This window comes from Pleurodeles waltl, chromosome 11 (assembly GCF_031143425.1).
Source record: "Pleurodeles waltl isolate 20211129_DDA chromosome 11, aPleWal1.hap1.20221129, whole genome shotgun sequence".
Classification (NCBI taxonomy): domain Eukaryota; kingdom Metazoa; phylum Chordata; class Amphibia; order Caudata; family Salamandridae; genus Pleurodeles; species Pleurodeles waltl.
The window spans coordinates 415,281,937-415,308,019 of NC_090450.1; the positions used below are offsets into that span (position 1 = coordinate 415,281,937).

Consider the following 26,083-nt stretch of genomic DNA (forward strand, 5'->3'; position numbering starts at 1 on the left):
GTTGGAGGGGGGACAGTAGGGACAGGGACAATGGCTGCCATTAGAGAGGGGGTCAGAGCCTGAATCGATCTCTTTTGGGCCGCCAATCCACTGTGAATGCCCTTCAAGAATGCATTGCATTGCTGCATCTGGGATGCCAGCCCTGGATGGCATTCACAATGGTTGACTGCCCTACAGAGATGGATCTCAGGAAGTCAATAGCCTCCTTACTCAGGGCAGTAGGGGCAGGGCCTGAGGTGCCAGGGCAAACGAGATGCCCACCCTCCTTGGTGAGCGGGCACGGGCAACTCGCTTAGGGGCTACTGGACCGGCGGTGCTGGTACGGGGTGGCGGCTGTACCTGCAGCTGGGGTGGTCACAGAGTTGTCCGCCGCCACCAGGGAGCTTTCATCAGAGGAGGTATCTGAGCCTGTGTTGTCACCTCCTGTCTCCGCCATGGTGCTCCCCTTGCTCTCCGTCCCACTGGTGCCCTTGGCGTCGGTGGGCTCTGCCTCCTGGGTCCTGTGGGATGCAGCTCCCTTTGTCGCTGGTGCCCCTGCTCCTCTGCCAGATGATTCTAATGCACAGATGGACAGGATGACAGAAGAAAATAGGGGGGAGAGAGAAAAAGGAAACACTGGGTCAACTACTGCACCAACACCACAGTTGGCATGCACAGCACCGTCACACACAGCGATCAGGCTTGAGCACTATGCATTGCAATGCCGGTGATTTAGCTAGATGCCACAGCAAGATGAGGGCCACACACCACCAACTGCACCCCTCCTGATACCCACAAAGCACTGATTGACATGGAATGCTAACAAGCTAGGTTACCTGCATTTGCCATACACCCATTACACTTGAGCTGAATCACGCTGCAATGTCTGACCTGGCCTTAGGGGCACCCACTAACTCACATCCACCACCCGGATCCCATGCCACCTGCCAAATATTGTAATAATGCCCACTGTACTCATTCCCTTGTGGCTGCTGTGATTCCCTCAAGTGCCCATCCAGCCCTGGGTAGGTCAACGCCAGTATGCGGGCCATTAGGGGGGTCAGGTTTCGACAGGCACCCCTTCCTTGTTGGGAGGCCATCCCCAGCTGAGCCTCCGCGGTCTTCCGTGCCCAGCGTCTCAGGTCCTTCCACCGTTTCCGACAGTGGGTGTTCTGCCTGCCATAGATTCCCAGGGTCCACATGTCCTTGGGGATGGCACGTCATAATCCCTTCTTTAGATGGGCGCTGACCTGCAGAGGTAATACGGACAGGAGGACACCGTTACACATACAATCCAGCCTGTCACACATATGGCTCACCAATCCCGTTTCTGTCACCATTGGCACACACATCGACTGGCGCACACCATGTACACCACCACAAGACATCCCCCCGATGACACGATGCTTGCACACACATCTCCATGCATCCTTCACACAGGCATCGTGCCCAAGGTGTACTCACCTGTTGGTCTGGAAGCCCATATATCAGTCCATACTGGGGTAGGACTTCATCCACCAATCGCTCCAACTTCTCCGAAGTGAACGCAGGAGCCCTTTCCCCGGTCGCATGGGCCATGGTAGGTTCCAGAGACAGCACATGCAGTGTAGGTATTCTCCTGTTGAAGGTCAGGAAACAAGTGAGGAATCAGATAGAAAATGGCGGTCACGTCAGTGGCAGTGTACACCGTCACCCCCGGCGCAGATCCCCACTGGCCACTGTACTCCATAGAGTCCCATATTATCCAATGAGGAATTGCACGGCGGTGCAAGACCGCCTTCCGCCACGATGCCCAACGTCGGCAGAGTTACCGCACTTTCCACCTGTCCCTACATACAGGACAGGCGGTCGTCATTTCATGGTGCTGGACAACGGTCATATCAACCTTAACTGTGTCACAGCCTAGTTTAGCACATACCTCGCCATTTCCACTGTCTCATCACATAAGTGCACTATGTACACTGAGGTTGTGGTTCCATTGTTCAAATTGTGATGGCCTTCTCACTCTTGTGTCCCTTAGATACCTACTGTGGGGATACATAGGAGGAGGAGACATGCCCCCGTGTACAGACCCCTTGTGGACTCGGCAACACTGGAGGACAGGCAAATTAGACTCGCCTATAGACTGGACAAGGCCACAGTCACAGAGTTGTTTGTCCAATTGGAGCCTGACCTGATATCTGCTATCCGTCATCCGACTGGGATCCCCCCTCTTGTGCAAGTGCTATCAGTGCTCCATTTCCTGGCAACTTGTTCTTTCCAAGTGACAGTGGCCTTGGCAGCAGGAATGCCACAGCCAGTGTTCTCAATCATGCTGGCAAGAGTTTTGTCTGCCCTGGTGAAACACATGTGCAGCTATATAGCTTTCCCCCAGGTGGAAGATCTGGCCACTGTAAAGGCTGGATTCTATGCAATGGGACATATACCCAATATTGTTGGGGCCATTGACGGGACACATATTGCGTTAGTCCCCCCGTTAGAATTAACAGGTGTTCAGGAATCTGAAGAGTTTCGACTCACTAAATGTGCAGACGGTGTGTGCCTGGCGAACCAGTACATCTCCCACATCAGTGCTAAGTATCCTGGGTCGGTGCATGATGCCTTTGTTCTGAGGAATAGCAGCATCCCAAATGTGATGGCCCAACTACAGAGGCACAGGGTGTGGCTAATAGGTGAGCTATGGTCCCCACCCACTGTATGTTAGTGTATGCCTTCAGGTGTCATCCCCAAATCATTGTGTGAGGCTAAATGTTGTCCTTCAATACTTGCAAGTGGCTCTGGCTACCCAACCCTATTGTGGCTGCTGACCCCTGAGAGGAATGCCAGGACAGGAGCAGAGGAACGTTATAATGAGGCACATGGGCGAACCCAAGGGATAATCGAGAGGACCTTCGGGGTCCTGAAGGCCAAGTTCAGGTGCCTCCATCTGACAGGTGGATTCCTGTGCTACTCACCCGGGAAGGTCTGCCAAATAGTAGTGGCATGCTGCAGGTTGCACAATCTGGCCCTCAGACGGCATGTACCCTTTCTGCAGGAGGAGGAGACTGAAGATGCCCCTGTGGCAGCAGTGGACCCTGAGGACAGGGAGGATGAGGAGGCTGAGGATGAGGACAACAGATCATCAGTTATCCGTCAATACTTTCAATGACACACAGGTGAGACAATGCAGCTGACCATTCCTCTGACTATTGATGTTTTCTGTGTGGCTGAAGCATGACGCATTAACTTCCATTGCATATCAACTTACTGTCACCTATGGCTTGTCATTTTACAGATGTTGGTGAGATAACAACTGTGTACTGATGTGCTGACTACAGACAGCTACAGGTCCTTATTTCTATGCTCTCACAGTGTTCAGATCATTTGCACTAGATGTGTCTGTTTCCACAAATGCATATTTTCAACACATAAGATACTAGTAGTCAAGTTGTGTTCAAGGGTATTTCTTGTAGTGCTATGAAATTGAGGGAAAACTGCAATGGAATGAGGGTGATGATGGAGGAAAGTCCAGGGTATTGTTCCAGTCTGTTTGTAGCACAGGTCCAGTGTCCAAGGCACCATAGGAAGGGGAGCAAAGGCAGTTCAAAGTGGACAAGGTGACTGTGTGGGACACAAGGGGGACAATCAGGAGAGTGTCATTTCCTGTTGGTGGTCTTGGCAAATGTCTCTGGCTACTGTCTGGCTCGCAGGGAACATTTGCAGGGAATATGAGACAGAACAACTAGGTCCTAAACAACTATAGCCTAAACCACTACTGCTAAACAACTGAAAAGTCTCTACAACTAAGTACTGAACAACTACTGTCTAAACAACAATTGTGCTTGAATAACAATTGCCTGAACAACTAATATATATATATATATATATATATATATATATATATGTATTCTAAACAACTAATAAACCATAAAAAAACAAAAAGAAAACCTTACCTAAAAATTAGTTGTTCAGGCAATTGTTATTCAGGCACAATTGTTGTTTAGACAGTAGTTGTTCAGTACTTAGTTGTAGAGACTTTTTAGTTATTTAGCAGTAGTGGTTCAGGCAAGTAGTGGTTTAGACCTAGTTGTTCAGGATGTTTCCCGTTTGCGGGCTGGTTCACCTTCTGCAGGGGGAGGGTGCTGGTGGCCTGTGGGTCCTGTGGCGGGGCCTCCTGCCCAGTAGCTGCAGTGGAAGTGGAGGGCTGGCCAATGGACTGGCTAGTGGTAGGGGCCGGCTGCTGTGCTGTTGTCTCTCTCATGATGTTGGCCATGTCTGCCAGGGCCCCTGCTATGGAGATCAAGGTGGTGTTAATGGCCTGCAAGTCCTCCCTGATCCCCTAATACTGTTCCTACTGCAGCAGCCGGTTCTCCTGCACGTTGTCAAGGATCTGGCCCATCGTGTCCTGGGAATGTTGGTAGGCTCCCAGGATCTCAGTGAGTGCCTCCTGGAGAGTCTGTTCCCTGGGCCTGTCCTCCCCCTGGTGCACAGCGGTCGTCCCAGTGTCCCTGTTGGCATGTGCCTTTGTCCCCTGAACGGTGTGCCCACTGCCACTGACCCCAGGTCCCTGATTGCCTTGGTGGTGAGGTGTGGACTGGGAACCCTGTACAGGTGGACACACTGCTGATTGACGTGTCCTGGGGACAGAGGTGTGGGTACGCTGGGTGGGTGCTGTGGTGTTGGATACTTATGGGGGAGGCTCTGTGGTGAATTGTGAGTGGGCTTGGGTGACCGACTGTCCAGTGGTCCCTGATGGGCCAGGTTGTTGGTCCAGATCCTGAAGTCCAGAGTTACTGTCATCACTGGGAGCATCTTCTGTTGGGGGACTGGATAGTCATGGCATCTCCTCTCCGCTGGTATTGGCTGGGGCACATGTGGGGATGTAAGTGATGTATTATGCTTCATGTCTGTAGCATATTGTACATCCCTGGTTTCCCCTCTATCGTTGCTGTTGCCCTGCCACCTTTGTTTGTGCATGGCGATGTTTTGTGGGATTGTTAGTTTCCCTATGCTGTGCATGCTTTAGTGAATGGTGTCCATGCAGGGCTGGGAGGGCTGTCCATGCATTGGTATAGCATGCAGGACTAGTCATATGTGTAGGTGCAGTGTGTGGGATGGAGTGGAGTGATGAGAGTGAGGGGGAGGGGATGTGATGGCATGCAGGTATGGGATGATAAGTAGTAAATGTTGACTCACCAGTGTCCAGTCCTCCGGCTACTCCAGCGAGTCCCTCAGGATGCAGTAATGCCAAGACTTGCTCCTTCCATGCTGTGAGCTGTGGGGGAGGAGGTGGGGGTCCACCGCCAGTCCTCTGTAGAGCGAGCTGGTGCCTTGCTGCCACAGAACGTACCTTCCCATGTAGGTCGTTCCACCTCCTTCTGATGTCTGCACCATAGCTCCATCTTCCTGGCAATGGATATCTGCTGTGCCTGTGCTCCAAACAGCTGTGGCTCTACCCTGACAATTTACTCTACCCTGACCCTTAACTCCTCATCAGTGAAACGGGGTACCTTTTTGGGGACATAGGTGTTGTGTTGTGTGTGTTGGTGAGAGTGTGCTGAGTAATGTGGTGGGGTGTTTGATGTGGATTGCGTGAAGGATGTATAGGAGTATGTGGTGTGTGTGTCTAGTTGTCTCTGTGCTGTTTGTGTCAATCTCCTTATAGTAATTGTTTGTAAAGGGTTGTGAGTAATGTGGGTTTGTGTTTTATAGTGCTGTGGGTGGGTGTGTGTGGTGTGTGTATGAGTGTCAGGTGTGTGTTTTTAGTATTGGCCAATGTGGTGTTGTTTTGTATGTGGGTGTCCATTCTGAGCGCAGCAGTATGTACCGCCAATGGTTTACCACCACTGAATGTCCGCCATGGTGATTCGTGGGTCATAATATGATGGGCTTTGTTTTGTTGGCGTAACGGTATGGGTGTTGGTAACACCACTTTAGCACTGACCTTTGGGCTGGCGGATATGTGTATGTGGCAGTATTCTGTCAGATTGGTATGTGTGTATCATAAAATGGTGAACGGATATTCACCACTGCGGCGGTATGTTTGCGGCCGTCACCGCGGCGGTAAGCGGGATTTACCACCATGTCATAATGAGGGCCTATATCTCTCATAGTCAATGTTGCAGAAAGAAGACACACAGGAGAGAAAGACAAAGTACAGTACTGTTACTAGGGACAATTGTCAGCATCTGGTCGACTAGTAACCCCTGAAAGAGCAGCATCCACTTGTCAGATGACAGAGCTTCACAATGTTAAAGGAATGCAGAAGTTTGTTGGTGTTTGTAACTATGGGCCTGATTATGACCCTGGCGGACGGCGGAGACCGTCCGCCAAGGTACCGCCGCTGAATGACCGCACCGCGGTCAAAAGACCGCGGCGGCCATTTAGACATTTCCTCTGGGCCGGCGGGCACTCTCCAAAAGAGCGCCCGCCGGCCCAGAGGAAATGCCCCTGCAACGAGGACGCCGGCTCAGAATTGAGCCGGCGGAGTTGCAGGGGTGCGACGGGTGCAGTTGCACCCGTCGCGTATTTCAGTGTCTGCTTAGCAGACACTGAAATACTTTGCGGGGCCCTCTTACGGGGGCCCCTGCCGTGCCCATGCCATTGGCATGGGCACGGCAGGGGCCCCCAGGGGCCCCGCAGCACCCCCTATCGCCATCCTGTAGGGGGTGTCAGAATCCCCCATGGCGGCGCAGCTTGCTGCGCCGCCATGGGGGATTCTAAGGGCAGCGGTAAACCGGTGGGAGACCGCCGGTTTGCCTCTTCTGACCGCGGCCGAACCGCCGCGGTCAGAATGCCCTGCGGGGCACCGCCGGCCTGTCGGCGGTGCTCCCGCCGACCCTGGCCCGTCAGAATGACCCCCTATGTGAGACAATGGATTTTTGATTATAGTGCTTTGATCACACCTTTGTTAGCTTCCATCAAGCAGGCTAAAGACAGAAATGACAGGATAACATGGACATCATGAAGGAAACGTTTAAAAAAAATAAAAGGCGAAATAACAAATGGTTCGGTCTTGGGGACTCCTGATTATACCAAGGAATTTTCTTTATTTTGCCATCCTTATGCAGAAATATTCTTTGGGACACAAGGCCACTGCATATTTCAGTAGACTGTTAGATCCAGTGATATAAGGACATTATCCCTGTGAACAGGCTTTCGCCCCAGCAGCCTTTGTGGTGCAGAAGAGCACATCCATTGTTATGGGGGCACCTTTGATGCTTTATGTGGAACATACAGTATTTGCTATTATTCAGAAAGCTGAGACTACTCTGACTACATAGAAAGTGTCAGGGTATGAGGTGATACTGTCACAATCATCCTTGAAGGTTGTGAAGTGTCATACTCTGGACCCTGCAACATTCTTTACCCATCCAGTTTAGATTCTGAGGATGATGTGCATGACTGTGTAACTTACATTCCCAATGAATCTGGTCAAGTAACAGAGGATCCTGTACTGGTAGCATTGTATATTTTGTTGCTGGTTCTTCTAGCATTGACCCAGATACAGAAATTAGATACACAGTTGCAGCAGTAGTCAGAGCACAACAGCATGGCTCTTCTGCTAGACTCCATGTAGTGGAGCAGTTGACATTTCCAGCGCCTTATTCTGTGCAAGCAGCAGAATTAATAGCATTGATAGCAGCTCTTAAGCAAGGATCAGGAGACGTTATTACAATTTATTCAGATTCAGCTTATGTGACAACTACTGTACATTCCAGCATCATGAGATGGAACAGGAGAGGTTTTCCTAAGTCAGATGGAAGCCCTGTTATGCATAGAAACCTCCTAGAGGCTCTCATAGAGGCACTTGCACTACCACAGGTGGTGGCACTTGTAAAATGTGCACAACATACTAGTGGACAGGAATTTGTGTCCTCGGGTAATGAACTAGCAGACTGGGCAGCTAAAGATGCAGCTAAGAGCATCCCCCGCTTGTGCCCTCAGCATCATAACATGTTCCTGTCATGGTGGCTCAGTCTTCCTCACTGCCTGAGTTTGAATCCAATCCCATCACAGACAACGATAGGCCACATTTTGCAGAGACAGCACGTTTACATCTGCGTGAATTGCAGGAAGCTGCTAATCAACATGAAAAACAGCTATGGGAGGATAGAGGATGCACTACCTACAGGTAAACCAGTGATGCCATAAGCCTTACTTCTGATTGCTCTTGATCAGTTGCATATGCCAGCTCATACTTCAAAAGTTCACTTGTCTATGCAAATACAAGAAGACTGGTTCGTTCCTAATCTGCACAACATACTTACCATGTATCTTCATAACTGCCAGGCGCAGCTCCTTCGCAATGGCGAAGGAGCATCACCCCACTGGCTGAGCCAGCAGCTGAAAAATAAAACAATAATTTACAATTGTTTAATTTTTCAGCTGCTGGCTCAGCCAGCATGTGCGGAAGGGGCAGAGCTGGGCCATGGGAGAGGGGTGGGGGGAGGAAGAGTGGAGTGCACTAAGTGTGCATGTCAGTTTGGCCCGCCGTCTTAGGCTGGCCAAACTGACATGTGCACTTAGGTTTTTCCTAGCCGGGTGTGTTGCACAGCTGGGATGGAGAAACTGCACAGACCCCAGTGCACAGTCTAAGCGGCAGACCAAGCCGCTCAGACCAATCCTGGTGCTGCTCTCATATTAGGGATAGCATGAGAGCAACACCAGAATTGCATGGTGAGCCTGTGCTGGTGTTCCAGGGACCGCTGGGACACCAGGAGAGCACCGGAGTGAAGCAGCAGGCAGTGGCGGTGGCAGAACAGTAAGTTTAAAAAAAATTATTATTTTATTCCCTCTGTCACCCCTTGCCCGCCCCTCCCCTTGAGATTTGCAGTGGCCGACGATGATTACTGCATTGTCTGTCAGCATTTTTCTCCTAATCTCACATTGAAAGTGATAAATTCTACCATTCCACGACCACAAGGTCCTTTTAAAGCTCTTCATGCGGACTTTATGGACATGATTGTGTGGGTGCAGTAACTACAGGTATCTTATAGTTGTGGTCTGCCCCTTTTTCTCCTGATGAATTGAAGCAGGGCCATGCATTTATTGTGATGCTAAATCAGCACCTATCTTTTTTTTGTGAAGTAATTCCAAAATATGGAATTCCAGAGGGAATAATCAAATCTGACAGTGACAAACTTTTTGTCAATGCAACATTTGTGCATATCACAACACAGTTAGGGATAACGCATCAATTATCCACTGTGTCCCATCCTCAAAGTAATGGTATTGTGGACGCCTAAACAGCCTTTTGAAGAGTAAAATCATTAAGTTACGTGCTACATTACATAAGAAATGGTTGTATTGCCTACAATTAGCACTCTTTTCGCTTAGGAATACACCTAGTTCTGAAAATCACTTGACACCCCATCGGATAGTGACAGGGAGATTCAAGAATATTGAAGTCCCTGCCATCAGAAGTAGTGAACAGGGAGAAAATTCTCCAGAAATTATAAATGACGAAATGCATGTGTATCTTTCCAAATTAATGAAAACTGCAAAGTTAATTTTTAAACAGGTAACTAAGGAAAAGGACAAGCATGCCAACGCTGAGGTTGACCTCCCAGTTGTGCACATAGGACACAAAGTTTTTGTGAAGAATTTAATTAATTCATAAATGGAAGGAATAACATTTGATGGACTGTACACAAGGATGATGGTGACCCCTACCGCCCTCAAGGAGGATGTCAGAAAACCCTAGATTCACTGCACCTATGTTCACCTAAGTCCAGCACCTTGTCAAGATTTTTGAACAAGGTAAATGGAACAAGAGGGGTGGAAAAGATTGTCATTCTAAAAATGCCCCCCACCTCTGCTTCAGGACAATTCTTTTTTGAAAGGACAGCACAAAAGATATGTATGTTTGTTTCCTTGTTTCTCTTTTGTCTCTTGATTTCATCTTTTATACTTTTCTATCACAATGAGTTCTTTAGTTATTATATTTTATACGTATAAAGGAAACTTTCATATCATAATAATGTGACCCCTATTATAGAATACGTCAAACCACACTGCTCCTGGTCCTGGACCCTTATAGGCAGCCACCAAATCGATATTTGCCAAACAAGTAGACCCCAGATAGCATAGTATACATGCTGTATGAAAAGCAAATAATTTCATGGCAATCCTGAAGAAACAGAGTGCTAGGAAAAGGGTGCAGGGCTGTTCTACAGGATTGCTCTACCTGTTGGTTGAGAAGTTTTCAAATCCAAAGATATCAAGTAAACCGATGGATCTCCGTGGTGTCTTCGCATCACTAGGAATCGGGGTGAAAGTTGCTGCATTTATCTTATTCACTATCCAGACAAACAGACGTCCATATATTCCCTGCCAGAGAGAAGAGAGGACAACAAAAAGAGAAAACAACTATCTGTTTACTGTGTGCCCTGAAAATGTTTACCACAGAGAGCCATGTTTACCCAATGCACCCAAACTGCACTCAGAGAGACACTCCTTCCTGCTTGCCCTACAGAATTATATATAAAATTGTTCTCAACATGTACTTGTATATCATCACATATTTAAACCACCAGTAGAGACATCCATTAAACTAAGCATATTCACTGCAGAAGAGTTAAGCGCTTTCCTTTCATCCGAAAGTATGGATTTATTATTAGGATGGAGGATAACCGTGAAGGTTGGACTGATGGGATGGGTTTAAGGGATGCAAGGGCAGTCACTGTCTGTTCAGAATTGTGGTAGTAGGATGAAAAGCCAACTGTGAGAACTATTACAGGAAGAAGGTATTTTAAGGAGAAAAGACAATCCAGTGGCAACATGCTGATGTATGTTTGCAGTCAAACCTTAAATGGATGCAAACTTTGGTTACAGGTTTATGTGCCAGTGGTGCACATGTAAGATCCATAACATTTGTTACTAATTGAGAACTTCTATGAACTTTAAGTTGTCACTCTTATTTAAGGCATATAGAGTTAAATTGTTATGTAGCCCAATGACTGCCAAGCCTCAGAGGGACATTTCAATAAGTGGAAATCTTATCAGCTGCACTACATGTGAACAGAACAAAGGAAATTAATGTTTACATTAAATTTGATTGGTTAAGAGGATTTGTGCAAATGGAGTATGCATGGACAATGGCTGGTCACGATGTGAAATGATTGGCCACCAATGGTGTAGCCAGGATTTCTTAACACTAGTCAAAAGCTTTTGTACTGGGGTGGGGTGCAAGTTGTTCCCTACTGGCCAAAGAAGTTAAGGCGAGTTAAACAAAGTTAAGACTGGGCAGTTAGTTTGTGGGTTATAGTTCACTGTCAGACTCAAATCAACAACTACAAAGATAGCTGTGAGATATTCCTGAAGAACTGCAAATTTATTGCAAATTGGTTAATCTTTAAAGCATGTATGGAGCAATGTTTGTGTCATAAATCATTTACATATACTACATAGCGAGTGTCAGCTCCTTCTCCCTGCGCAATAGAAAACATTTTTTACCAATATTAAGCACGTTTGTAGAACATATCCTGGGGTCAGTTTTCAACAAGTTATATATAAAAAAGAAGTTCTAAAAACGAAATATGTGGGACGATTACCAAAGTTGTTTTTGTTAAACAGTATGAGAATACCTTCTAACACAACTGAAACAGGTGTGTTATTCACATGAAAAACAAATACATGAAACAATAGCAAAGGAGAATGGGAGTATTAAGTTATCTTCTACATAACTTAAACCTAACACCAGTGATTAACTTACTTGCATATCGGTCCCACCTATTGTGTATCTGTAAATAAATAAGCCACCAGTTCACCATATGCACAAGGGAATTTCACTTGTGAATTGCAGAAAGGCTGTCAGTCGAGCTAGGTATGAACAATTTAAAAGAGGGCTTCATCAACAGGAGAGGAACAAAGCTCAGCAATGGCTGTGTCCTTCAAACTTCGACACCTGGAGTGGGTCAGGTGAAGTGGAATAGGACTTTGGAGATTTATTAGCACTGAGGAGACAGGTAAATAAAAAATAGCAAAAAAACGAATATGGGTGGGTGACTGGTTGATGTAAGGGTGGAAGTACGAGCTTGTGCATATCTTCAAAGCCTGGTGGATGGGAGGACAGTCAGGAGTGGTGAAAGTTTTATGTAGGAAAAGTTCAGAAGGAAGAAGAATAGCCAGAGTAGGAACCGTTTAAACTTTAGGTTTTATGATTGGCCTGGTCTCTAGACTTGCTTCATGCAGAGCAAATGTTTCCAGATGTGTTATGTTTCACCAAAATATAGAAAGGTTGTTGAAGTGAAGCGTTTTGTAGCAGAAATAGCTTAAATTAGTGTCTAAGGACATCTTGAAAAGAGTGATTCGGATAAGGGCAATATAGATGAAGTATTGAATAGACAGAGGCATAAAATCCACCATTCAGTGATGAAAATATAAGTCTTTAGATGATAGATGTGAGGGGAAGGAAACATTTTTAGATGATGTGTCCTCCGTTGTTCATGTAAGTATGCTCACAGCAGACAATGGCTTACTGAATGTGACCTCGTTAAGATGTTCATGGTGGTTATAAAAAAGTCTTCATCCCTGAATCCTAATATCTAACTGCTGCAGGATGCCACCTAAAACCTACTTTTTTTTAACATTATGACTGTAGGTGCATCTGTTTAATTCAGATACGAAATGTGAGTTAAAATTAGAAATAGCACTAAAACATGAGAAACAAGCAAAAAGAACCAATTTACCTTTAGTAAGGCATCTCGCCCATCTGAGGCCTGGGCAGAGTTCAGAGGCATGGACACACTCTCACCACGGATGAGCATAGAGTGTTTGGTCAGGCTTTTCTGGAATTCCTCAGAGTTCACCTGTCATCAAAAAAATGATCACAACTTGAGTGATCAGAGGCTAGAATTTATTTTGCAGGGCAATACAGTGAAGAGAATTATGATTGTTTCTTTCTCACTCAGCCAGTCACACACTTGACGCCATATTCTCCTCCAGCAACCACATCACCTTCACTCACACCACCGAACCCCATTGGACTGACCACCACTGCGTCCACTTCTCCTTCCTGAAGCCCACCACCCACCACCAACAACAGCCTATCCCTTACCGCAAGTGGAACAAGATGTCAAAGGAACAACTGATGTCCAACCTCACCAAAGCTACACCACCCATTACCAATGACCCCAACGCCACCCCCCTCAACCTCACATGATGGCTCGACGTATGTGCTAACTCCCTCGCCCCACTCATAAAAACCAACAACACCTGCATCAACAAGACAGCTCCCTGGTTCACCGCAGAACTTCAGACTTCCAAACAAGAATGCCAGAAAATTGAGAAAGCCTGGCGCCAAGAACCATCAGTGAGCAACTTCTACTCCCTCAAGTCAGCCATGCACAAACACAACCAGCTCATCCGGGCCACCAAACGATCCTTCTACAAAGAACGCATAGACAACAACGCACACAACAGCAAGGAACTTTTCACCATCATTAAAGAACTCACCAAACCCGAATCCTGCATCATCGACCCTCCGCACTCACAAGACCTTTGCAACTACCTCTCCAGCTACTTCCACCGCAAGATCGCAGACATACACGAAAGCTTCATATCATCGCCACCCGCCACCAACGCAGCCAACCCCACAGCACCCTGCCGCACCAACGTGCTGAACACCTGGACCCCCACCAACGATGAAGAAACCAGCAAAACGATGAGCTCCATCTACTCAGGCTCCCCAACAGACCACTGCCCCTACCACGTCTTCAACAAGGCCAGCCAAATCATCGCTCCCCAGCTCCGGGCCGTCATCAACAGTTCCATAAAGACCGCAACCTTCCCAGATATTTAGAAACACGCCAAAGTCAACGCCCTGCTCAAAAAACCCAAAGCAGACCCTGAAGATCTCACAAACTACCGACCTATCTCTCTACTCCCCTTCCCCGCGAAGGTCATAGGGAAGATAGTAAACAAACAACTATCCCGCTTCCTGGAGGACAACAACATACTCAACATCACCCAGTCTGGATTCCAGAAAAACCACAGCACCGAGACCGCCCTCATCGCCTGAATTGACGACATCGGGACCAGACTGGACAAGGGTGAAACCGTTGCCCTCATCCTTCTAGACCTCTCTGCAGCATTCGACACCGTATGCCACCAAACCCTTCTCACACGCCTCTTCAATGCCGGAATTCACCACAAAGCCTTTGACTGGCTCACCTCCTTCCTCTCCGAAAGATCCCAAAGAGTTCACCTCCCTCAATTCTGGTCTAAAGCCACCAAGACCATATGTGGAGTCCCCCAAGGATCCTCACTCAGCCCCACCCTCTTCATTATCTACATGGCTCTGTTCGCCAGCATCGTCCACCCCCACGGCCTCAACATCATTTCATACGCTGACGACACCCAGCTCATCCTCTCCCTCACAAGGGACCCATCTACCGCCAAGAACAACCTCCACGCCAGACTCCTCGCCATCGCTAGCTGGATGACAGCAAGCCACCTCAAACTGCACTCAGGAAAAACCGAGATCATCATTTTCAGACCCAACAAGACAGCATGGAACGACTCATGGTGGCCTGCCACCCTAGGACCACCCCCGACACCCACCACCCACAGATGTAATCTCAGCATCATACTAGACTTGTCTCTCTCCATGACTCAGCAAATCAACGCCATATCATCCTCCTGCTTCAACACCCTCCACATGCTACGCAAGACCTTCAAGTGGATTCCAATAGAAACCAGAAGAACGGTCACCAACGCCCTCATCAGCAGCAGACTGGACCTCGGCAAGGCTCTCTATGCAGGGACCACAGCCAAGCTTCAGAGCGCATCCAGAACGCTGTTGCACGTCTCATACTCAACCTCATTCGTCACGAGCACATCTCCACCCACCGCAACAGTCTCCCGCATCCAACGCACCACCTCCGGCGGCAGATCCTTCTCCCACTTCACCGCCAACCCCTGGAACACCCTCCCCATCAACCTACGCAAGACCCAGGACCTCCTAACTTTCAGAAAGCACCTCAAAACATGGCTCTTCGAGCAGTAACATCCCGCCCCCCCAGCGCCTTGAGACCCTACCGGGTGAGTTGAGCACTTAAGAAATTTGATTGATTGATTGATTAAATAACAGGAGATGGTTAAGTTCAGTTCGGCAGGCAAATTTCTCTGGAGCAAGTAGAAAGCTATGTCTGCCTGAGACTGATACTCATCCAATATTTGTCGAGGACTGCCAACATTAATCATCTAATTTGAAAATATGCTGAACAAATGCTGAACATGGAGTAGGGCTGCAAGCAGCTTATCATGTTTTAAGGAAACTGCAATTTCTCAGAGTTATTAAAGCAAAGTTTACAGCTGCTTTACTTTATGGAAACAAACAAGTCTCCCAGCCCACATTTCCATATTTTGATCATTCAGCATGGAAAGTTCTAAAATCAATTTCAGTGCAGAAGTCAACGGTGGCCGAAGCTGCTACATTTGGAATTTGGCTTAGTAAGCACATATTTAAAGGCCTTTTGGGTCTATTATAAGACGGACAATTTGTATTTTGTTCTGCTTCAAGCAATTCTTTTCATGAATTGGTTAGATCCTATTGTAAAGCTTATATGTATAGAAAATGTGGGCTTTGCTTTAGATCAATTAATGTTCAAATAGACAATCTTGTTATATGGACATATATAACTAGGCAAAAATGTTGGGTTGTGCATTTAAAAGCCTTGTAGGATTATTACAGGCTTTCAAAACACCAAGAAAACTGCATTATTGACAAAACCCCAAACATACATGGCTACGCTTATCAAAATCAGAAGACGGAAGGGACTTCGGCAACAAGAGCATATACGCACTTCATGTGTTGAAGGGGCGCAGGATTTGAAGCACTTTTTATTTATCTTTCTTGTTCTTAAAGATTACCACATTAGAACTTTTCAGAAATGTGTTTGACGGAGTTATGACTCTAATTAAGCTTTTTACTTTGTCCTTATGGATTTTTACTGTATTCCAGTTTTTTGAGTTATATTAATACTTTTAGCAACTATAACAAACGTAGCAGCAGTAAAGAGGAATGTCCAGCACATTAACCTTCCCACAAAACTGGCCAGTGAATGCAAGAAATTAAATACAATGTGTTACCACAGACAGCACCGTTGCTGCAGAGCGTTGCATCCTGATAAACTGTCTAGGCAGAGACTGATAGAACTTCCAACAAATGTTTGGCGCACATGCTAAGTTTTAACAGATTCTATCGAAACTTAAACTCATAGCAGTAAAAACTCATTCACTAATAATAATTCTTTCGTTGAAAACATTGCAGAAAAAGAGCTCGTTTTATGTATGACACAAAGATATTTAATAGGACATACAAAATGATAATACACGTGTATAAACCTGATTAGCAGTATAAGATGAATCTATCCCTATAAAAGTGTAACATTATCAGCATATGGCTATAAGCACAGTTGTCCAAATACATCCAATACAGCCAACACATGTTTCGTCTTGAATAAGACTTCTTCACGGCTGTGAAACGACATAGAAGATGTACAAGCATACACAATAAAAGAAAAAAAACTTACAAGGAAGAAAAATAATGTCAGTTATAAACAATACATTATTGTCCTATCTTGATTTAAAAAGCTTAACTCAGCCCAAAAAACTCCAAGTTACACCCCTCTATGTGCTCAATAAACCAAACTACCAGAATAAAACCAAGAAAAGAAACCAGCTAATGTATCAGAAATAACCATAAGGATACGAAAAAGACGTCACGTGATCTTAGTGTCATCTGCATCCTCATGCATTGTGTTGTAATGAGTCACCAGAAGGTATCTACTGTCCCTGTTCAGAATGGCATGTGTTTGCTCCTGTATCCTTTCCCTGAAGCATCTAATAGTACTGCCCACATATATGAAGAAACATTGACAAATGATGACATAGATCACATATTTTGTTCCACAGTTAATAAAATAATGAATGGCAACTCACTACAACACAATGTGTGAGGATGCAGATGACATTAAGATCAAGTGTCATGCTTTGGAACTGGTGAATATGCCCAAATGTGGTGGTGTTAGAGTAGTCTGTTTCGTTAACGTGAAGCACAATGGCTAAACAGGCTATGTACTGTCGACCATGGTCTTAATGTTGATAGGGAATTGCACAACTATGTGTCTGGGCATTGAGCTTTACCTGTTTTTTTTTTTGGGATTGATGTTACTATGACAACGCCACATCTCTAATACTTTTTACCTCCCTTAACCATATACATTGTTTGGATACCTTATTTAGTGTATGCACATTTCTATTGGTGGTCATAACTTACGCCCTTGATACTAACTGTATGTTTGGATTGAACCATTAATGCATTGATCTGTATTTGACTATTATTATCCGTATGTCTGTACTTCATGTAGCATCTAGCACTTTTATATTCGGGACATGTCTGCTAATACGCAGCAGCGAAACAATGTTGATGGTGATTCCACCTTTTAAATTTACAATTCTAGCATTGGTTAGAACTTATGTTCTTGATACTGATTGTCTGCATGAATGGAATTAATTATGTATGGCCCTGCATCCTATTTAGCTTATATTTGACTGTGAGCTTCAATGCTGTTTGCTCACAACTTTCTTTCGTATGATACTGTGTCTCTCTTGGCTCAGTTTTTAACTATTGTGATATCTATTTCTTTACGGATATTACTCCTTATCAAGAGGGTTCTGTGCTAATCTCTTACAGTTTGGGTCACATCATACATATTGATTGTCACGGGGACTTGATTGTTTGCACCCTTTTGGTTTTGAGGCTTCAGAGACTCAAATGTCTCCATATAGTAAGTCTTTTGGCCGGGTTTTCAGAATATAAGCTGGAAGCATCCTATATTTTGTAATTATCGAGGATAGGATTTTAAAATAAGACAGAAAATTCTTTTTCACAAACTATTTCTCTCCTTTTTGCAGAAATAATTGCATTACTCTACTGGACAATGATAGCTTTGGTCAACAGAGTACCTAGACATTCGTCTGTTTGGTGAATTGTTCTTCTATTTACAGTTATTTTTATCTTTATATTTGGAAGGCAATATTTTTCTTCCATTCTTTATTTCTCATTCTGCCTGTTGCGTTCAGTTTAGATCTTCATTGTTTTGTCTCTTAGGAATGTAGGGCCTGAGTCTTCTTTTTAATCACACCAGTAATAGTGATGATCATGGTGACCTCCCTTTCTTATCCTTATGGTTATTTCTGATAAATTAGCTGGTTTCTTTTCTTGGTTTTACTGTGGTGATTTGGTCTCTTGAGCACATAGACTGGGTGTAACTTGGAGTTTTTTGTGCTGAGTTTAGCTTTTTTAAATCAAGATACAATAATCATGTAATGCTTATAATTTACATTATTTTTTCTTCATTGAAAGATTTTTTCTTTATTATGTATGCTTGTGCATTTTCTATATCTTTTCACAGTCCTGAGGAAGTCTTATTCAAGACGAAAATGTGTTGGCTGTATCAGATGGATTTGGACAACTGTGCTTATGGCCATATGATGACAGTGTTACCATGTTATAGGGATAGATTAATCTTCTACTGCTCATCAGTTTTTTACACATATATTATCATTTTGTTTGTCCTATTGAATATCTTTGTGTAATACATATATTACAAAGAGTACTTTTTTTGCAATGTTTTACACCTAAAAGATTATGTTAATAAATATGTTTTTATTGCTATGAATCTAGGTTTTGATTGAATCTGTTAAAATTTAGCATGTGCTCCAGACATTTGTTGGATATTAATACTTTTAGATGGCTATTGTACTAATGCATCATTTTTATATTTTTCTTAACATTTTGTATTGTTACATGTTTTGCTACTTTAGTTGGGACGACAGAATCAAAATTAATATTTTTTGTTGTTGTTGTGACAACTGAGCTCAATGTATGTTGTAGAGCAGATAATGCTTGTTAAATCACCAAGAGGCATTTTCAAATTGATAGAAGCCTCGTGCTATCAGGTTTCTGTTTACTCAAACCCTGCTTCATCATTTTGGCTCTCTCACTCTTCTAATTGGCAACAAACTATGATGAAGATAAATAATTTCCATTTGTATAAGTGCAATCAACAGAACGAGGCTTCTGTTGCTATTTAGTTGGATATACATGGCCCACAGTAGTATACAACAGCATCACTCTTCCTTCACGAAAATTAAGATCCACCCACCGAGGAATCTGTTCAATATTATATTTGGGTGGTATTGTTTTATATTTAAAATTACAGCAAATCAATTTTTAGGCCTGAATTAGAATGTGGGTATGAAAAAACCCATCATCTATTGTGGAGAATTTACTGCATCAGCCTGTGTGGTATTGATATTATTGCCCCATTTCAAGTTGTCCACAAGTGGGGTAAAGGTTCCTCCTTTTTGTGAGTACTCTGGTGGAAATTCTGCAAATGCCTGTCTTGAAAGGTGGAAACAAATCTACTGGCAGAAAGTTAGGAGCACCACATTTCTCTTTTACAGTCTTCAACAGAAAAAACTTTTTCAGAAACTATGGTGCATCAGCCTCTCCAGACTGGTAGAGTACCCTGCAAAACATATTAGGCTTGTTGGCCAAACTGTAAAATGCAGACAGGAAAATTCTACCTTTTTAAATATTTCCTGTTACTGCATTCCTCTATTTCATTACTTTATTCTCCATGAGATCCCTGTCATGATAAGAGGAGGGAGGGTACAAAAAGGAGTACTGGTATGTTCCACAGATGCACATTACCTGGAGAAGCTTGGCTGCAGTTAAGAAGTGTTTGGAGTGTACCACATCACTGCAGTCTAGGTTATCATACACCACACCTGAAAATAGGAACACAAAATGTAATTCATATGGCAATTTGAAGATGTAATAAGTGCTACCGTACACAAATAGGGCAAGCTCAGCAAGGAACAAAATGTTAAGCTCTGCTGTATACGCATAAGAAACATTTCCTGGCAAACAAGTCTAAAAATGTTCCAACTGTAGGCTAAAACATTCAGATTTATCCAACCCCGTAGCTTACTGGAGCAGGTGTAAGTTGTTTTCTCCTATAGCCATTTAGGACCTCAATGCAAGTTGCAGTTTTTTGGTGTGGTGATACAAGGGTCCTGGAATCTCAGATTCCAGCCTGAATCCCTAGACCAAGTAACAGGTATTGCAGGTTAGTTACTCCAGAATGGGAAATAACATATATACACTTTTTTTCTGATTCAATTTCTTCATGATAACCCCTACTTATGGCCACAATGATGGCCTCTTTTACGATCAATCTATCACATGCTTAGAGTAGATGGTAAGTGGGATCAGTCAGTTGGTCAGAGACCTGCTCCTAGTAAAACCTGGACTGATGGTTCCAGATCTGCTAATTGTGTGTCTGCAAACACTGGACTCTTTGTACTATGGCAGAGCTGTCTTTCCCTGGGGATACAGCTAGACCACAATCATAATGAATGCCTAAGCGTCCACCATGTTTACATCTGTTTACATTTGGGTCAGCGTAACAAGGGCAGTTGCACACCGATGCATGTGTTATTATCCCAGCAGGAGATAGTAACAGCAGCAAGACCATTTTACTCTGGAATATTAATACTTGTGTTATTGTGATGGAACTTTGCCTGGTACAAAACCAGGGTCATGTGACACCGAATTCACAGGATATCTACTGATATACTCCTTAGTGGAACGGTCTCATTATCTTACTGCAACTGCACTCTAATGATAATGTTTCTTGAATTCTACTATCTTGTTGTTTGCTGGGTTGATTTGTGCCAGTTGTTGGTACATGCCTGTGTACCGAAGATGATGCCTTTTTTATTTTATGTCAAAGTAAATTTACGACAATGCACTGCACATATTCCTCAAGTTACTTTAGTACACTGACCTATCAACCCTGGATGCAGACAGTTTGAATTAAAATACATGCAAATGTGAGAAACATGTCCAGAGAAAATCAAACTGACCAACAGCTCTGTACTCAATGGGATTCTGGGAATAAGGTGCCCAAGAAAATGTGTTCTTACCAGCACCCAACAGTACTAGGTAATATATCTAGTGAGTTTGACCCTGTACAGAAGGATTTTAGGCTGCGGAAATGATATACTTCTACATGAAAATTGTGCACATTCTCACAGGCCTCTTGGCCAGCAAGATATCTGGTGATCCCTCTGTCCATCCATCTCAAACAAACACAACCTGTGATCATCAGCCCATGGTGGATTATCACTTCGTCCCATATAGCTAATCCAGTCCTGTTTGTGTCGCCAATTATTTGAAAAACTTGTGATTGCATTGCTCTCAGTCAGTTAGGAAGGTTATTCCACAGTCATACTCCTGAACAGCAATGATCTTTTTGTTGAAACTTTGATAGGAAGCACCTATTCCAGCCATCTCTATAACAATAACATTTTGAGAAAGTATTTAGTGTTTCCAAAACTATGCTTGAGTAACATTTCAATCATCTTCCATTTATCACACAATAGATGCCACTTTGCCCATTTCCTTGCCCACTCTTCAAACCATGATGTAGTGCAACACTGCAGTTGCGACCATAGGTAATCGATGCATTATTAAGGGGAGGAGAATACAGAAGTCTCAGACTACATACCTTTCCATATGAACTAAGTCCAGTGTCCAGGACAATCTAAGGGCTTGTACAGGTCAGGCAGCTTAGGTGGGTGCAGTAATGGAAACAGTTGTGACAAAGCCATACGGGCTCAGTGACAGGATTGTGGAGAAAGCATAAAAGTACAGCCTTCAAGGTGCTGCAAGGTTGTTTTTCACTGGCACAATTTCTGTCCTTGTACATTTCTTCTGTCTATGGACTTGACTTTGTGTGCCAATGTTCAAATGTGGGTGTAGTTTGTGTACACACAGATGCCGATGTGATTTGGGCAAAGGAGAAGATAGCCTTTTTGCCATGGTTAATATACGGTGAGATCATTTAATTTGCAGTAGTTATCTACTATGAGTGACTACTATAACCCTTGAGGAGAGGTACTAAGTAGGACATCATTTTGTGAGCATGTTTGAAGAGAGTCCATTGGAACATGGAAGTGCTGTTCCAAAAGCATCTGGCTCCTGCATAGCCTTAAATAGCGCATGTGGTTAGTAGTCAACTCATATTTGCCTCCTTCCAACCTGTTAGTCACAATGACACATCTGTGAATCAGTGTGGGTCATTCTAAGCCACACCAGCTTTATTGTCATGGAAATGTGAAACTACTTTCCAACATTTCTGGTATTCTATCCTTTTAAATTCGGCTTTCAATGTAACTGTAGACATCCTCAGTCTTTGGCTTCTTCATGGATATCTGAACCAGGAGAAGGATTCATGGCGGTGGACCAGTACAGGCAAGACTGTCTATCTCAATACCCACAGAACAGACTAGAGAAATTTAATAATTGGCACAAAATGCAGTAAGGCTAAACTTGGAGGCAATGTATTAAGTATTTATGCAACACACAAATAGCAATAAAGTAAAAACACAACACACAAAACTAATTTAGAAAATAGAGAACATTTTAATAAATTATTTGACACCAAACTCATCAAAATCCAATTAGTAGACCGGGAGTTATGAAATTTAAAAGTATAAGGTTCAAAATAGCAAGTCCTCAGTTTTGGAAAATGACCACCTGGGCACATTTAGCACCACAACCAAAGGCACAGGTGTGGATGGAGACCTCCTGGAGGTTCAAAACTCACTCAGGTTGGGTCCAGGTGTGGGTTCAAGATGGTGGGAGCCTGCTATGCCCCTGTAGCTATGAGCGGAAGGCCAGCTAAGACAGTCCTTGGATGCAGGTGAAGATGGAGGACTCCACAGTAGGGCTGGCCTCTGAAGGTTTAAGGCAAGCTCCAAGCAGCAAAGCAATCCTTCCAGGTACAGCAGCAGTCTGGTAGAGTGCACAGCAGGTCACAGCAGCAGGCAGCCCAATGAGAGTCCTTCCACAGGTCCAATAGTGAACTGAGGAGTAGGTCTGAGAGCTCTATTTAATGTCCTGGTGCCCTGATACTAGAACAAGGAGCCATTTCCAGAAGGGTTCTTTGAAGTTCCAAGAGTTTCCTGCCTCCCCTGTCCTGTTGCCTAGCTGACTGCACTGACAATACAGGGTTGTTAAACCTGTTGTGTGGCACCAGAGCTCAGCCTATTCTGGTGTAAGTGGGGCTGTGCTTAGCTCCGCTCCAAATCAAGCCAATTCAGGCTCTGCTAATCCCACTATTGTGTGACTGCCTGGGGTGAATTCATAAAGTCTCAACTGTCAGTTACAGACAGGCATGACCTAAGGCAGGCTGAAGGCACAAAAGGCAGGAAAAAAGCCAACCTTCTTAAAGTGGCATTTTTCAAACTTGTAATGATAAATCCGACTATACCATTAAAGCAGGTTTATCAAAGCAAGTTCATAGATATTGCACATGATATATCTACCACCTCTGGTTTAGGAATTACAGCTTATTAAATATAATAAGGAATCTCCAATGTTATCCTATGGGAGAGGTGAAAAAACAAAATTGGGAGTTTTTCACTACTTGAACATGTAACTATTGTATTTTATTTATCACATGTTCAGTGAATAAAAACCATTAAACAAAGAGAAGAGAAAAAAAAAACAAAAAAAAAAGGAAACCAAGGAATAATAAAGTACAGTAAGAGAATCAGTTTAAATTAAAATGTCCAGCTGAATTACGGAGTAGTACAAAGTTGCTTGCAGGCTGGCTGCGCATGCTTGTCTTGCTTGTTTATCTCTTGAAGAAGGCGCCCTAATTTACTCAAGAGTTTAGCCAGTCTGCAGCTGAGCTGTACGTCGTCCCCTTTAAAGCCTGCCAAGATCGCCGGTCTGCATCTGCGCAGCCCCCTTTGAAGCCAAACTGGTCGTAGGAGCCTATTACGATCTGTTGTAGTGAATTGCATAGGCATATGTGATGGATCAGTGTTTCTGGAGCCAGCCCACATTGTCGTCAGATGTCCGGCGTATTGACTCTCATCCACCTAGGGAGGTGGGCATATGTTGGAAGGCAGCCCATCCGGTATTTCATAAAGGCTGCTTTAATCCATGGATTAACTGCTGCTCCCAGATTGAGTTGTGGGGTTAGAGAGCCGTATGATGACACAACCAGCCAGGCATGGCTTTGTTTCGATAAAGCCTCTTTATCCTGAAGATGTGAGAGAGACTTGACGCTTACTTTCATTGCACGTTTGGCAAGCTGGTATGAGCTGAGTTGAGGTAGTTGATCTACCAGGCCCAATGTTGTCAAGGAGATCTTGAGGTAGAGACGGAAGGCGCAGGTTTGGTCCGAAGTTATTTCCACCCAAATAAGAGAACCTAGGGAGGCTTCTCTTGCTACCTTAAGTTTATGGCTTAGATTGATAAATGCCCCTTTCCTTGCTAAAGACTGCCTAACCAGGCCGGATTCTAGGCGGACTTGGACCGGGAAAACATAATTGTGCAAGCTGAACAATGTCTTGAAAAGCTTAGTGAACATTTTGTCCAAGTGCTCGTCGCCAAGGCCTCTTTGAACTTTGCTGCCATATGTAATTGTTGGTATAAATTTGGCTTGGACGACCTTTAATAACGACAGATAGGTTGAATAACAAGTTGCTTTTTTGACACTGCTGAATGCGAATGCAAGCAAGATGGATTTCCGACTAAGGGACTCCAGATGGGGTTTGAAGGAGCCATTGCTGTTAAGAAGAACCCCTAGGTATTTATATTTGCGCACTGTTTCAACCTTGTTGTTACCCAAGTACCACTGATATCGCAGCAGCACAGTCGTCTTAAAGGGCATGATTTTGTATTTATTCAAATTAATGAGGAGAGCATTTTTTCCAGAGAATTCAGCTGTTGCGTTAAGTAGCCGCTGCAGGTCTATTCTAGTGTGACTGAAAAGGATGAGGTCATTGGTGTACATCAAGCTTGTTATGGCAGTTTGCCCCAACCTTGGTGGATGCGAGTTCACCTAGTCCAGTTCTGCCGTTAAGTCAGCCAAAAATAGATTAAAAAGAAGAGGTGCAATTACACATCCCTGGCGCAGACCCTGAAGAGTGGAAATTTTCCTGGAGAGGTGCGTCCCACCACCCAATTTGACCCTCACCCAGGTATCTGTGTGGAGGACTATTGCTTTCAACAAATGGGAGGGAATGCCACAACTTGCAAGTCAAATGCAGTTTGTAGTCTATAAATGAAAGAAAGAGGGACTTCTTAGCAAGTTGGCATTGGTCAAATAAATGTGCAACAGCCATAAGATTGGCAGTTGTGCCCACCCTTTTTGAGAATCCATTAAACGGGATAAGGTTATTGACATTAGCCCAGGTTTCAAGCTCCTCCAAGAGAATCCCTGCAAAGATTTTTGATTTGACATCTAGAAGTGCAATTAATCAGTAATTTGCTGGGTCGTTAGTCGCACCCCTTTAAAGATAGGGGTGATGGTTGAGCCTCTCCATGCTTGCGGGATGATGTTGGTAGCAAGAATGCAACTGTAGTCTAGAGGTGTTTTGCCCAAAAATCTGGGTCCTCTTTGTACAGGGCAGCAGGGATACCATTGGGTCCCGGTGCCCCCTTATTCTGGCACTTAATAATTCTCATCCTCGCTGTTTCTGAGGGAACCGAAAAGCAGCTGCATTGTTGTTTTGGAGAGCCGGTGAAGGTAGAGGTTGCTGCCTTTGCCTGGGGGCAGGCTTCCTCACCTATTGGGCTCTTAGTTGAAAGGCCAAAATAGCATGAGAGATACTGAAACCAGATGGACTCAGAGATACTAATCATGGGGTGTGTGTGTGTGTGTTGCAGAGCTTAGGCTGTTTATAGACCTCCAAAACTGCGCACGTCTATTTGTCTTTGATGATTGCAGGAGTTTTACTGCTAGCTCGGTTGCCTTGTCTCTTTGATGTGTCCATAGATGACCGCTATAGGCCTGTCTGGAGGTAGATACCAGTGCTCTCAGGGTCTAATTTCTTTGTTCTTTCTGAAGACGGCAAAGGGAGGAATTTAAGTTCAGTTTAAGCTTTTTTGTATGCCTTCCCAATGAAGGGCTTTGTAAGCTGTGGGTTCTTGTTCCTTGAAACTGCTGCTGGTAGGATGCCAGAAGCTCTACTACAAACTCGTCCCAGGCTGTTTGTGGCATTTGTTCAGGGTCTGCGAGGTTCAATT

The 26,083-nt window shown here is 44.4% G+C and overlaps 1 protein-coding gene across 2 annotated transcripts in view; it reads right to left on the reverse strand.

Moving 5' to 3' along the window:
- Positions 1–26,083, reverse strand: part of MYO7B (myosin VIIB) — a 1,466,311-nt gene that overhangs the window by 754,955 nt on the left and 685,273 nt on the right. For both annotated transcript variants that reach the window (XM_069213753.1, XM_069213751.1), the window contains 3 exons: positions 19,685–19,761; positions 12,651–12,770; positions 10,148–10,290 (listed from right to left, as the gene is read on the reverse strand). In XM_069213753.1, the coding sequence (XP_069069854.1) occupies positions 10,148–10,290; positions 12,651–12,770; positions 19,685–19,761 (340 nt within the window). The remainder of the gene's footprint in view (positions 1–10,147; positions 10,291–12,650; positions 12,771–19,684; positions 19,762–26,083) is intronic.